Source organism: Cetorhinus maximus, chromosome 4 (assembly GCF_964194155.1).
Source record: "Cetorhinus maximus chromosome 4, sCetMax3.hap1.1, whole genome shotgun sequence".
Taxonomy (NCBI): domain Eukaryota; kingdom Metazoa; phylum Chordata; class Chondrichthyes; order Lamniformes; family Cetorhinidae; genus Cetorhinus; species Cetorhinus maximus.
The window spans coordinates 81,476,203-81,491,416 of NC_135882.1; the positions used below are offsets into that span (position 1 = coordinate 81,476,203).

At 40.8% G+C, this 15,214-nt stretch overlaps 2 protein-coding genes across 2 annotated transcripts in view; both read right to left on the reverse strand.

The window, feature by feature from the left end:
• adhfe1 (alcohol dehydrogenase iron containing 1) overlaps positions 1 to 3,545 on the reverse strand; it is a 70,095-nt gene extending 66,550 nt beyond the window's left edge. The window contains exon 1 of the mRNA XM_078540405.1: positions 3,477 to 3,545. Coding sequence (XP_078396531.1) covers positions 3,477 to 3,529 — 53 coding nt within the window. The 5' untranslated portion in view covers positions 3,530 to 3,545. The remainder of the gene's footprint in view (positions 1 to 3,476) is intronic.
• Positions 3,546 to 12,787: 9,242 nt separating this feature from the next.
• Positions 12,788 to 14,295, reverse strand: rrs1 (ribosome biogenesis regulator 1 homolog). Its single transcript, XM_078540406.1, has one exon. It carries the CDS (start codon positions 13,928 to 13,930, stop codon positions 12,926 to 12,928), a length of 1,005 nt encoding a protein of 334 aa, XP_078396532.1. The 5' UTR covers positions 13,931 to 14,295; the 3' UTR covers positions 12,788 to 12,925.
• Positions 14,296 to 15,214: the final 919 nt, after the last annotated feature.

Below are 15,214 nucleotides of genomic sequence, written 5' to 3' on the forward strand. Positions count from 1 at the left end.
TTTATCCTGCAAATTTATCCTGCATGTCATCTTACCTACTTTTTATTCCTACCAGAAATCTGTGGACATGCACTCCAAGGTTCCTAAACACTTCTGTTCTTCTACACTTCTCAGACTCCTACCATTTATCGTGTATTTCTTTTCCTCCCCAAATGCATTACATCACATTTCTCTGGATTGAGTTCCATTTGCCACTTTTCTGCCAACCTGACCACATTGATATCTTTCTGCAATCTATAGCTTTCTTCCTCACCATCAACCACATGTCCAATTTTTGTATCATCAGCAAACTTCTTAATCATGCACCGTCATTTAAGTCTAAATAATTGATATATGCCACGAAAAGCAAGGGACGTAGAACTGAGCCCTGCAGAACCCCACTGGAAACAGCTTTCCAGTCAAAAAACAACCATCGACCATTACCCTTTGCTTCCTGCCACTGAGCGAATTTGGATCCCATTGGCACTTACTTTTCTGACCAGTCTACCAGGTGGGACTTTGCCAAAAGCCTTGTTAGGATCCATGTCAATGACATCAAATGTGCTATTCTCATTGACCCTCCTAGTTACCTCCTCAAAAACTAAAATCATGTGAGTCAGATTAACCTTCCCTTAAGAAATCTACACTGATTAATCCATGCCTTTCTAAATGATGATTCAACGCATCCCTCTGGTTTTGTTTTCCATTAACTTGCTCACTATCAAGATTAGGCTGATTGGTTTGGAATTACTCTGTTTATCCCTTCCTCCCTTTTCAAACAATGCCCTCCAGCACCATTTCTGCAACCAGGGAAGATTGGAAAAAGATGTTTAGAGCCTCTGCTATTACCTCCCTTATTCTCTTAGAAGCCTGAGATACATTTCACTCTGGACTGGCAATTCAGCTACTTTAACAGATACTAAACCCCTTAATATTTTCTTTCTCATTATGTTTATCCAGTTAATATTTTACACTCTTCCTTAACTATAATGTCTTCATGATCCCCCTCTTTTGTGAAGTCAGAAGCAAAGTGTCCCTTAAGAGTTGGTACACTTAAGAATCTTTCCCACGTCTTCTTCCTCCACACACAAATTACCTTTTTGGTCCTATTCATTATCATATTCCTTCACCATCCTTTTGTTCTTTGTGTATTTATAAAAAGTCTTTGGGTTTTCTTTGATTTTACTTGCCAATATTTTTCATACCCTGTCCGTGTTTTCCTAATTTCCTTTTTAATTTCATCCCTGCACTTTCTGTATTCCTTTTGACTTTCTGCAATATTGAGCTCTTGGTATTTGCAATAAGTTCCCCTTTTTTGTCCTTTTCTATTCTGTCTGTTCCTTTGACATCCATTGGGGATCCCCAATATGGATCTAGATTTGGACGTCTACTCTTTTCCTTTCCAGGGACTTATTTTTTCTGAACCCTCTCTATCTTCTACTTGAATGCCCCCTACTCCTCTGACACTAATTTGCCTTCAAGTAGCTGCTTCCAGCCCACTTTTGCTAAATTACATCTTACCTTAGCAAAATTTGCCTTATTCCTGTTCAGAACTTTCACTCTTGGTCTATCTTTCTTCTTTTCCATAACTATGCTAAATCTAACTGAATTATGATCACGATCACAATATGTTCTCTCACTGATACCCCTTCCACTTGCCCAGCTTAATTTCCTAAAACTAAATCCAGAACTGTCCCTTCTGTCTTGTTGGGATTGCTATGTATTGGCAAAAAAAAGTTTACCTGAATCCATTTTAAGAAGTCTGCACCCTCTATATCTTTTACAATGATTTTGTCTTAGCCAATATTAAGATAGTTGAAATGCCCTATTACTGTCCTATTGTTTCTGTAGTACTTGCTTCTCAGTACTTCTCAGCAATTTGCCTATATATTTGCTTTGCTATCTTCCTGTGACTGTTTGGGGATCCATAGTATACTCCCAGCAGTATGACTGCATCTTTTGTTTGTCCATCAGGCCTCATTTGATGATCCTTCCGGCATATGACAAGGTCAGATGCAGGAATGTTTGCCGATGATTATGCAGTTTTTAGTATCATTAACAACTCCTCAGATGTGGTGCAGTCCATGCTGGCATACAAAAATACTTGGACAATATCCAGGCTTGGGCTGAGAAGTGGCAAGTAATATTCTCACCGCACAAGTGCCAGGCAATGACCATCTCCAACAAGAGAGAACCTAACCATCCCCTCTTGACATTCAATGGCATTGACAATGCTGAATCCCTCACCATCAACATCCTGGGGGTTTCCATTGACCAGAAACTTAGCTCGACCAGCCATATAAATACTGTGGCTATAAGGGCAGGCCAAAGGCTGGGAATTCTGTGGCTGGTAACTCACCTGCTGACTCCCCAAAGCCTGTCCACCAACTACAATACACAAGTCTGGAGTGTGATGGAATACTTTCCATTTTCCAGATGAGTGCAGCTCCAACAACACTCAAGAAGATTGATACTACCCAAGACAAAGCAGCCCACCTGATTGGCACCCCATTCAACACCAGTACGCAACTGTGTACCAACTCCCCAAGATGCACTGCAGGAACTCGGCAAGGCTCTTTTGACAGCATCTTCCAAACCTGTGACCTCTACCACCTAGAAGAACAAGGGCAGCAGATGCATGTGAATACTGCCATCTGGAAAAAATCCTCCAAGCCACACACCATCCTAACATGGAACTATATCGCTGTCCCTTCACCCTCACTGGATCAAACTCCCTTCCTAACAGCATATGTACCCACACCAAATGGACTTCAGCACTTTAAGGAAGCTCAGCACCACCATCTCAAGGGCAATTAGGGTGACAATAAATGCCGGCCTAGCAAGTGCTGCTCACGTGCCACGAACGAATAAAAAAAAATCCCTCCTAGGAGATGACTTTTCACCAATGGTATCTGAATGAAAGCACAATTACCAATTAAAGATTTAAAATTGCTGTTTAATTTTCTAGTAAGATAATCTACTGTTGATTTTAATAGTTATAAAATACATATGCAGTACACATACTGTGGGTTCACTTGACACTGGCTAAATTCTTGAACATAAACTAAGGCCCGAATCGTTATGCAGCTTCGCTTTCTCTCTACATCAGGGGCTGCTGCATACACGCTGCAGGTGCGCGCTCACGTCCAGCCGCAGCGAAATCACAGTACAAGAGTCAAAAGCTGGTGACCTTGAGGACTGACATCTGTGCCTACATTTGCCGAAATCTCCTATTGTGCTGACAGCAGCGGCTGCGGGTTGGGGGTCGGGGTGTTCCGGATTAACTGCTTGTAAAGGGAAACATGGAGGTGGCTTGCTCGCTGCGAAAACTCACAGGGCACAGACACTGACTACCCTGCTGATCCCAGCAACACTGACCTTCAAAGGACATTGATCGGCTATCAACTCAACAGTATTAGCAGCGGCGATATGACTACGGGAAAGATCGATTCCACGATCATCCATTAAAAGCAATTGCTTTGATCTTGGTCACTTACGATGCCTGTTGCAGCTGCTTCAACAAGCGAACAACTCTTTCCCGACCGGCCATGCTTTTAGACAGCGAAGAACTATGGGATAGTGGGGAATAACACCCCAGCACAAACTAAACATATGCTCAACCTTATTGTAGTATTTCAAAATTTTCAGCAGCACTTATTGATATACTACTACGAACCAAAGCAAAAACATGGAATCTGACAGCACAGAAGGCCACTCAGCCCATCTGTCCTGTGCCAGCTCTTGAGAATTTTCCAATTAGTACTACTCATCTGTTCTTTCCCTATAGCCCTTCAAACATTTTCTTTTAAAATATATATATATATTATTGTGACCTCAGTCGAGACCTATAACTTTTTATTTAAAAAAAAGAAACCTGAAAGAATGAAACCAAGATTCCACAGTTTAAACAAAAGAACTTTTACTATACAAGAATCAAACAAAACAAACACTAAATACTATCTTGGGTAATCACCTATACTCTAAAACCTAGAATCAACATAAGTTCAACATGAGTTATCAGGCAAATTGCAGTTGATTATAAACTATAAACTACACATTAAATGGCAGAGACAATCAAGACAGATCCTATGAATTGGCTTGGCAGTCCACTGAGTATATATGTCATCAGTCTCAGTCACAAAATCTTTCGAAACTCTGTCTTCCTCACGAAGAATTTCAGTCCTCTTTTTGTAGGATTTAGCCTGATCCTTGGCCAACAGCAGGGCACAACCAACCCGAGTTCCACGGGCACATCTTCACCAAAATTGATACATGTCCGCAGAACCTCATCAACTCTGTTTACGACAGCCTGGATTGCATGGATCCATTCATTATTATCTTCAAGTGCAGCAATGCTATATTTGCCTATTCTCAGCTTCTTGATCTAGCTTCTCAACCTGCCTGTGCTGCACCTCTGGGATCATTATCTTCATCTGAGCTGTGATGGCTGTGTCCTTTTTATATAGTTTCAACCTGTTTTAGTCTTCCCAGAAGTTTTGGTTTCCAATCTCAGTTCCATTCTCACTTTCCTTAGAAACTGGAAAAGTCAGTTTTCCTTTTCAATTAGAATCTGTCTCATAAGTAAAAGCTTTGAAACCACGGACTCCAGCACAATGTCCAATTTCCTTTTGAAAGTTACTATTGAATCTGCTTCCACCACTTTTTCAGACTGTGTATTCCAGATCATAATAATCCCCTTGCAATAAAAACCAAATGCCATTTGCTTTCTTAATTGCTTGTTGTCCCTGCATGCTAACTTTTTGTGTTCCTTGTACGAGTACACAAGTCTCTCTGATCATCAACATTTACAAGCTTCACACCTTTAAAAAAATATTCTGCTTTTCTGTTCTTACAACCAAATTGAATAGCCTCACACTTCCCCACATTATACTCCATCTGTCACCATGTTGCCCACTCACTTAACCTATCTATATCTCTTTGCAGCCTCTTTGTCTTCTCTTCTCAGCTTGCATTCCTATCTAACTTTGTATCGTCAGAAAACGTGGATACTTTATTCTCTGTCTCTTCGTCTAAGTCATCAATATAGATTGTAAATAGCTGAGGCCCCATCACTGATCCTCGCAGCACTCTACTAGTCACAGCCTGCCAACTTGAAAATGCTCCATTTATCCCTGCTCTCAGCTTCCTGCCTGTGAACCAATCCTCTATCCAAGCTAGTATAACACCCCCATCCATGAGCCTTTATCTTGTGTATCAACATTTTGTATAGCACTTTGTTAAATTCCTTTTGGAAATCCAAGTAAACTACATCTACTGGTTCCCTTTTATCTATCCTACTAGTTACATCCTCAAAAAAACTTTAATAAATTTGTCAAACAGGGTTTCCTTTTCATAAAACCATGTTGACTTGTTCCAATGATACTGTGCTTTTCTAAGTGCATTGTTAAGATTTCCTTAATAGCTTCCAGCTCTTTCCTGATGACTGATATCAGGATAACTGGCCTGCAGTTTCCTGTTTTCTCTCTCGTTCCTTTCTTGAATAGCATAAATCTATAAGGACAAGGGCAGTAGACGCATGGGAACACCATCACCTGGAAGTTTCCCTCCAAGCCACTCACCATCCTTGGAAATACTTCCACTTGGAAATATCGCCGTTCTTTCACTGTTGCTGGGTCAAAATCCTGGAACTCCCTCCCTAACAGCACTGTGGGTGTACCTACAGCACATGGACTGCAGCAGTTCAAGAAGGTAGTTCACCACCACCTTCTCAAGGGATGGGCAATAAATGCTGACCTAGCCAGAGATGCTTACATCCCACGAATGAATAAAAAAAAAGCAGTCTTACATTTGCTAATTTTCAATCTGCTGGGGCAGTTTCAGAATCTAGGGAATTTTGAAAAATTGCAGACTGTGCATCCACAATTTCTGCAGTTACTTCTTTTCGAACCCCAGGATATAAGCCAGCAGGTCCTGGGAGTTTGTCAGGTTTTAGTCCCTTGAGTTTCTTCCATACTTTTTCTTTGCTGATCTTAATTATGTTAATTTCCTCACTCTTCTTAGCCTCTAGGTTACTCTTTATTTCTGGTATGTAACTTGTGTCTTCTACTGTGAAGACAGACACACAATATCTATTCAATGTCTTTGCCATTTCCTTATTTCCAATGAAAATTTCTCCTGCCTCTGCTTCTAAGGAACCAATGTTAACTTTAGCTACTCTCTTCCTGTATATATACTTGTAAATGCTCTTATAATGTGTTTTTATATTCCTGGCTAGTTTGTTCTCATATTCTATTTCTTCCCTTCTTATCAGCTTTATTTGGTGGCCCTTTGCTGGTTTCCAAAACACTCTCAATGTTCAGACTTACTACTATTCTTTGCAATATTATAAGCCTCTTCTTTTAATGTAATACTATCCTTAACCTCTTTGGTAAGCCACAGATAGATCTTTCTCAATGAGTTTTTATCTTTCAATGGAATTTATTTTTTGTTGAACATTTTTAATTGTTTCTTTAAATGTTTCCCACTGTTTAATTATCGCCATACATTTTAGTCTATTTACGAATTAACTTTAGCAGCTCTCCCTTCATACCCATATTATTGGCTTTGTTTAAAATTTTTGTTTGTGATTGGAATATGTCGTTTTCAAACTTAATGTGGAATTCAGTTGTACTATGATTACTATTTCTCAGTGGCTCTTTTACTACGACATTACTAATTAACCCTGCCTTATTGCACAATACTGGATCTAAGATAGCTTTATCCCTCATTGCTTTCACAACATATTGCTCCAGGAAACGATCATGACAACATTCTACGACATTCCAGATTACTTTTGCAAATTTGATTGGTCTAGTCTATGTGAAGACTAAAGTCATGCTCAATATTACCTTTGTTACAAGATTGTATAATTACTTGTTTAGTGCTCTGTCCAATTGCATAACTACTATTCAGGGGCCTATAAAGTACTCCCACCAATGTTTTCTGACCATTGCTATTCCTAACCTCCACCCATACAGATTATACTTTCTGATTTTCTGAACCAAAATCCTTTCTCACTAATGTCCTTATTGTTAGGAAATAGAGATAGTTAAAGTAAGTTATATTGGTATTTGTAGGTGTTAGGAATGAGTTTTAGCTTTAAAGTTTAAGTTTGATTTGTATTTCTGTATCTGTGTGTTAACAAAGGTCAAATGGAGTTTTAAAATCACTTTAAAAGGCATTTCTAATGAGAGTTTATGACTTAAGAAGTTATGCAAATGCAAGGGTAGAAGAATTGGGCTGTTGCCTAGCTACAGGGGTCCAGAGAGACAGGTCCCTCTCACAAACACATAGAAAAACTAGAAACAGCAGTTTGTTTTTGAAGCTGTTGAAGTTCAACCGGTATTGTAGATAGCTGCCTGGCAGCAGCAGCCTAGAGGGGGCAGATAGCCAGCTCCAAGCTAGTTGATTGAAAGTAGCTGCCAGAGAGAGACTGGAGCCTAGAAGGGACAGATAGCAAGTCCCAAGCTAAAGAAGATACCCCAAAATCCAGGGGAGTGGAAGAAGAGAAAGTCCCAAGAAGACCTTCTAGTTAAAGGGAGGACAGGACCTGGAAAAGGTCCTGTTAATGAAGTTAAGAGTGAGGGGTGAAGAGAAAGGCTCCAAGCTTCAGATTTAAAGAGACAAAAGCTGCAGAAAGCAGATTTAAAGCAAGAACAGCTTGGAAGAGGCAAGTGGGTCCAAAGAGACAACTGAAGGTCTGTAACTCTTTGCTATGGGCATGTGAAGCAGTGGTGTACTGTTGACAGCTGAGTCTGTGACAGAGAGTGTGTGGAAGACAGCTTGAATGGATGTGGTAACCCAGGAAGAGGGACATCAGGAGAGCTCGAAACCCTGGAGGTGAACACTTACAGAAGGCATCTGAGAGAAAGCATCAGTTTGGGAGAAGGTTCCAAGGCGAGGTTTTGGAGAGTGGTGATTGGAAACCCTCGTGTGAAAGACGGAATTCAGTGAGACTGGTTGGCTCACAGAATGAGAAGCATCTGGGGGGAGTTGAGGAGAGATCCATAGCATCTGGTTGAGGTGACATCTGTTACTTAGTTTCAGAGTGTGGTGTGTCTAACCACAGGGTGCCATAGGTGTACATAGACTGTGACTGTGAACATTAGAGTATAAGACAGCTTTTGTAACTTGTGTTATCCTTACAAATCTGTATATATCTGTAAAGGTATAGTTGTGGTTGAAGGAATATAGTTCATCTTTTCTTGTTTAATAAATGTTTTAGTCTTTTGTTAAAGTTCATCAGCTGACTTCCGTGACTCTGTTCAGTTGCCCCTCTCCACGTATTTAAACAAGCAAATAAAAGATAGGATCTATAAAGTTGGGTTCCATCCTGGGATCAGGCTTGTCCAAGAGTAATCTCAGCTGGAGATCATAACATTATGTCATCCTTTATTATCAGGGCTACCACTGCTCCTTTTCCATTCTGCCTGTATTTTTGAAATGTTGTGTACCGTGGAATAATTATTTCTCAACCTTGGTCACAGTATAACCATGTCTCTGTCATGGCAGTTAAATGTAAACCATTTATCTCTATTTGTACCTTTGCATCAATCTTATTATGGATGCTCCATGCATACAGACAAAGTGACTTTAATTTTATTTTTTTACTACTATTCCCCAAATGGACTTTACTCTCTGATGCACTATTACCATTAAACTCTCTGTCCCTTCCTGTCCCATTCAGCTTGTCTTTACTCACATTGATACACTTTTCTATCGCCTCAACTTTTATCTTTGATTTTCTAAATCTCCCTTTGCCTTAAATGTCCTTGCTCCTGTCAATTTAAGGCATTTTTCCCTCACTATATTTGCTGGCGCACTCCTAAGTTTGCATGCTATGTTCCTTCCTGTCACACTCTGGGTTACCATTACTTGTGTCACTACCTTCCACTATTGCCTTATCTTTTCTATTTTTTCAAATTTCCCCTCACTTAAACCCTTTCCCTAGTATTTAACTTAAAGCCATGTCTACAGCCCTAGTTCTACGACTTGCCAGAACACTGGTCTCAGCATGGTTCAGGTCAAGGTACACTTCCTTTTTCACCAGTACTGGTACCAGTGCCCCATGAATTGAAACTCATTTCTCCCACACTAAACTTTCAGGCACGTGTTCAACTTCCTGATCTTATTTACTCTATGCCAATTTGCTCATGGCTCAGGTAGTAATCTAGAGATTGTTAACTTTTGTGGTTCTGCTTTTAAATTTAACCCCTAGATGTTCATACTACTTCAGCAGAACCTCCTTCTTAGTGTTACCAATGTCAATGGCATTCACGCGGACCACAATAACTGGATTCTCTCTCCCTCACTCCAAGTTTCTCTCCAGCCCAGAGGAGATGTCCTTAATCCTGTCACCAGGCTGGCAATATAACCTTCGGAACTCACTCTTGGCTGTAGAGAATGGTATCTATCCTGCTAACTATACTGTCCTCCACTACAACTACATTCCTTTATACTCCCCCACTTGAATGGCTTCCTGCACTCCAGTGCTGAGGTTAGTTTGCTCATCCACCCCTCAGTCCCTGCTCTCGTCCACACAAGCTGCAAGAACTTCATACCTGTTGCATAATTGAAAGGGTTGAGGCTCCTCCATTGCTACTATTAGAAATAAAAGTTGACAAGTCCCCTGAACTTGATGGCCTGCATCCTAGGGTCTTAAAAGTAGATGCAGAGACATTAGATGAATTGGTTGTGATTTTCCAAAATACCCTAGACTCTGAAAAGGTCCAGCAGATTGGAAAATTGCAAATATAACACCTCTACTCAAGAGAGGGAGACAGAAAGCAGGAAAGTATAGGCCAGTTAGCCTAACATTTGCCACAGTCAAAATCTCAATCAAAGGCTAGAATCTATTAAGGAGGCAATAGCAGGACATTTGTAAAATCATAATAGAATCAGGCAGAGTCAACATAGGTTTGTGAAAGGAGAATCATGTTTGACTAATTTATTAGCGTTCTTTGAGGAAGTAACAGACAAGGTGGATAAAAGGTAACCTGTAGACGTGGTGTATTTAGGTTTTCAAAAGATGTTTGATAAAATGCCACATCAAAGATTATTACACAAAATAAGATCTCATGGTGTAGAAGGTAACATATTAGCATGGAAAAGGGTTGATTAGCTAACAGGAAGCAGAGAATAGGGATAAATGGTTCATTTTTGGGTTGACAAGCTGTAACTAGTGGAGTGCCACAGGTATCAGTGCTGGGGCCTCAACTATTTACAACCTAGATCAATGACTTGGCTGAAGGGACTGAATGTATGGTAGCTAAATTTGCTGATGATGCAAAGAAAGATAGGAAAGTAAGTTGTCAAGGGGACATAAGGAGTCGGCAAAGGGATAGAGATAGGTTAAGTGATTGGGCAAAAATTTGGCAGATGGAATACAATGTTGGAAAATATGAACTTGTTTGCTTTGGCAAGAAGGATAGAAAAGCAGTATTTAATTTAAGGGGAAGAGACTGCAGAACTCTATGGTATAGACGATCTGGGTCTCCTGGTACATGAATCACAAGAGGTTAGTATGCAGGGACAGTAAGTGATGAGAAGGCAAATGGAATTTTGGCATTTATTGCTAAGGGAATCAAGTATAAAATTAGGGAAGGATTGCTACAGCTGCACAGGGCCTTAATGAGACTGCATCTGGAGTACCATGTCTCCTTTTGGTCTCCTTACTTAATAAAGAATTAATTGCATTAGCAGTTCAGAGGAGTGTCACTGAAGGGTTGTTGAATGAGGTGTAACTGTTTTTTAATTGTACACCAAATTCATAATTATTGTTGAAAAAGCTCTGACCCTGAACACTAATTTCATATTGTGGAACATCTAATTTCTCCATTATAAAACAAACTTAAATATTTTTAATAAGTTTTAAAAAATATGTTGCTTTATACTTCAGTTTCTACCTGAACCTCATATGCATGTTCCAAACTTCATTTGCTTTCTGTTGAATATTAAAAAGTGAAGGATAATGAGTGCTTTTAACTTCTTGGTTTGGTGCTTTGTGAGAATTCTTCAATTTGAGGGGCTGCTTGCCTTGCTTGATGACATCAATGTTGCTGCACACCTCACGGTCCCTTTCACCTGGCGTCAGATTCAAATTAAGGTTGGGAAAGGGAAAATCCACACCACAGAGTTCACTATAGCTTTGTGGGTAGCTTTCTTCGATGTCAACAGCAAGAACTGTCTCTACTGACTCCAAGGTCTGGACCATTGTCCTCATCTTCAAATCTCTCTACAACTCACTACTCCTTAGTTTTGCAACCTCCTAAAATCTTACATCCCCTCCACCACTCTTTCATTCTATTGCCTTCTGGGCATTCTCCTACTTTGCTACACCATCAGGGCATTGTGTTCAGTTGCCTCAGTCCTACTCTATGGAATTTATTTTCTAATCTATTTTATGACGCCACTAGGGATGGAGTAGGCCAGGGGATGGTACTGGCTGAATTGCTCTATAGAGGATTTGATGGATCAAATGGCCTCCTACTGTGGCATAATGACTACAACTCTAATCCCCTCTGCCTCTATTTCATTGCCCATTAACATCTCAAACCCAATTTTTAAACCTAGCCTTCAGCCATCTCATCCAGCACCTCTCCCCAAGCTCCTTATTTTCTCTGTAAAGCATCTTGGAACAAAATTGAACATTTTTTATGGCTCTTAGGTGGACAACCCTATCTCCCTGTCGACATCTTGTTACTTTTGAAACAGCATGGTGCTTCATCACTTTACATTATCCAAACATAGCTTTTAATTTTCCAGATGGTGCAACTTACAATTAAAAAAAAACCTTTTAATGCTTCAAGCGACAATGTTTTACTCTGGCTGTAAATTCTCTCCATACTTTAAAAGTGTCCTTTGGTGGCCTGCAAAGGCACAGAATTCAGGAGTAATTGAATTGAAAACTGAACTGAAGCAATTTTAACATTCTTCCTCTCTTCCCTTGAAAAATATGGCTTTTTAGGGACATCACAGCCAATATATTATTTTTATAGTCAGCTACATAGATAATTTGCATAAAACAAAACCTTACAAACTCCAAATGAGGTGTGGCTGTGGCCTGGTTAATAAAATTAGGAAATATGGGTGAAAAGCCAAAGAATATAGTACAGGATGTGAAAATCATAGATGAGTTGAATTATGGTCAGTTTAATAATCAGTCATTTCACAGTAGACTGCCTACAGCCATTGCAGGTAGTGAAAGCAATTTCTAAATTAAATAATACATTGGCTGTGATGTCCTGAAGATATAATGAGGCACTATAGAAATTTAAGTTCATCCTTTCCATTTGTCTAAGATAGCAATCCTTTTCAGTATCATAAGAGTGGATTTCCAAGGAAGCAGACTCAAAATAGTTGGATTACGTTGTGAGTTGTCACTCAGTGGTAGCATTCTAACCTGTCTGGTTGTGGGCTCAAACCCCACACTTGGTGCACTCAATCCTTTCATCTTTAGAACGGAGAGTATTTTTAAAAATACCGATGTTTTTATACATATATACAACTATCCTGAGGATAAATGGCTACTCCTCACCAAAACAGAGCTGCCAGTTCACATGGAGTGATCCTGCTCTCTTGTTCTACAAACTCTTGTTTCAAAGGCAAACAATCTTTAGCAGAGTTGTTTGTTACTGTAACTGAGTGACCCACAAGGTAAAATAATTACAATGTGGCTCATTTGGTAGCAGCCAACTACAAGTAGGATCACAGTAACAAGTCTTCAGCCACACAAAAGATTGGTTGAGGTACAAATTAAGTCATCTTTCGCACAAGTATAATCCTCCACTTATATAATTACACAGATACACATACCACATGAAAAAAAATCGTTTATTTTAAGTTCATGAAAAAGCCATATTTCAAAAGACTAAATACTTTCCTCTCAAAACTAGAATGTTTTTTGAAGCCAAGAGTGCACAGTGTTTAAACAACAGTTCTATGTTGCTCATTTTCTCTTCCCTCGCTGTTTCATGGCTGATTTCCGATCCTGCCCATTCCCTCTATTTCGATTATTTTTTCCTCCTTTCCTGCCTTTTGGCAGCATTTTCTTTCGCTTCGTCGCCTGCTCCTGTTCATCTTCACGAAGTTGTCGATTTACAGCTTTCGTGAGGTCCAGTTTTGGCTTCTTGCTGGACATAATTTTTAAAAGTTCTAGCTGCTTCAGCCGCTCTGCTGAAAAATCTCCAATCAGGGGCTGGAACTTCCTCTTCTTGCCAGCACTCCTCTGCTCCTTTTCTTTGGGTAACTTATCCTGAAATTTGCCAACTGAAGCTGTGGAGGTCTTAGCCACATGGATAGCTTTGCTCAGCTCGGTTTTGCTTGGCTGATCGGTGGGGGCGAGTCCCATGCCTGGCACTTTACTCTTCTGAGCTCTGGCGATATTGCGCAGCCTGTTCAGCTCGTTCTTCGCCACCCTTTCTTTTTTGGCGGTAACACGTTTTGTAAACTGATCCTCATTGGGATCTGCCATCTCGGGCACTTCAATAACCCACTGTTTGGTCTCGTCGTTGGCTCTCTTGTAGCCCCAGCGGCGCCGCCATTCTTTCTTCTCCTTGTCCCAGGCCAAGTTGCTTTTCTTTTTCTTCTGGATCCCCTTGAGTTTGGCGAACTCTTCCCAGCGGGTGGGCGGCCGGGGTTTGGGCAGCGCTTTTTCTCGGGGGATGGGGGTGCAGGGCTGGGGGAGTTTGGCCACGATGCTCTCATGTAGCCGCTCACTCGGCAGCTGCCAGACAGCGTTAACCAGCAGCTGCGTGTTGTCCCGGGCCAGTGAGCGCAGGAACTCCTCGGGATCCTGTCGGAAAGGCCCGAGGTTCAGGGGGTTGGTATCCAGCGCCGTCAGGTTGCCCAAATCCAACTGCACCTCCAGCTGCTTCTCCACATGGATAGAGCGCAAACCCCCGAGCCCGGAGCGCTCAGCCTCAGCCAGGACATCTTCAATTAGAGTCGCCATGCTGCACAGAGGCCGCAAGGTTAAAGAATCATTTCCGCTTGCCTCATTTCCTCCTCCGATTGACCAATCAGAGACGCCATCTGTCTCGAGCCCCAGCTTCAGTTTAGAGTTTAAATCCCACGGACCGGAGGAGGATTACCAACTCTGATTTTAAGTGTATTTCGAGAGGTTTCATCACACGATTTACCCCCCGGTTCTCCAGCCATCGGTCAGCCAAAATATGTCAACTGGAAAGCAAAAAGACTTGCTCAAGCATCATCCAAGTTAGTACTGAGTCAAATAACCTTTTTCCTTCCCTGTCATACAGTTGATCTTCAGGCAATTTAGTGGAAACATTTAACTTTATTTACAAGACAACAGCAGCAACTACACATGTTCATCAAACTCTATAACTAAAGAAGTACTCTCCTGTAGAGGTTCCCCATGCTGTTAACACATTGGTTTACACAGATCATGTGATCATACAGCACAGGATTATTCTTAAAGCTACAGTCCTACATGTCCCAAAACTATAATTGCTACATTCCTCCCCCTTTAACATTTCTGTATATTTTGTATTTACAAGGATGTATTTACATCTCATGACATTACAATATTTACGAAGGTCATGAAATTACAAGTTCAGTCTTTCAGGTGGCTTTCCTGATCCATGTGGAACATCGTAGCTTCACGACTTCCAATTTTTTTGTAGGAAACACATTCTCTGGAACCGCATTAATATCAGGTACCTCATTAGGCACTTGCAGTTCAGTGTCTTCCACTCTGGCAGATACATCAGGCAAGCCTGTCTGTCTTTGGTTGAGCATCTTCAACAGGAATCACTGGTTCAGCAATGGTTACAGGTGGAATAATATCTTGTGGTATCTCTCTTCTTAAATGATCCACATGTTTACGGGTGATCCAGCCATCTATTTCCACATAGTATGACAATGGTCCGGTCATTGAACTTATTTTACCAGGCAACCACTTTGATCCTCCACCTAAATTCTTTACATATACTGCTTCTCCAACAGTAAATTGTCTCTCATGACTATGCAAATCATGAGTCGCTTTTTGGTTCCCTTGACTTTTCTCCACCTTCCCCTCCAAATTGGGAAGTATTCGGCTCAGTCTTGTTAGAAGACAGTGCCTCATCAATAGCTCTGCATCTTCTCTCCATGTGTCTTTTTACCACAGAATTTAGTCTCGGCCTTTTTTTTTACTTCACAGTTGGCCAGACTTCTCTCAGATGCAAGCTCAACTTGTCTTAGTTCAGAAGCTACATCACCAAAGACTTCCTTATCT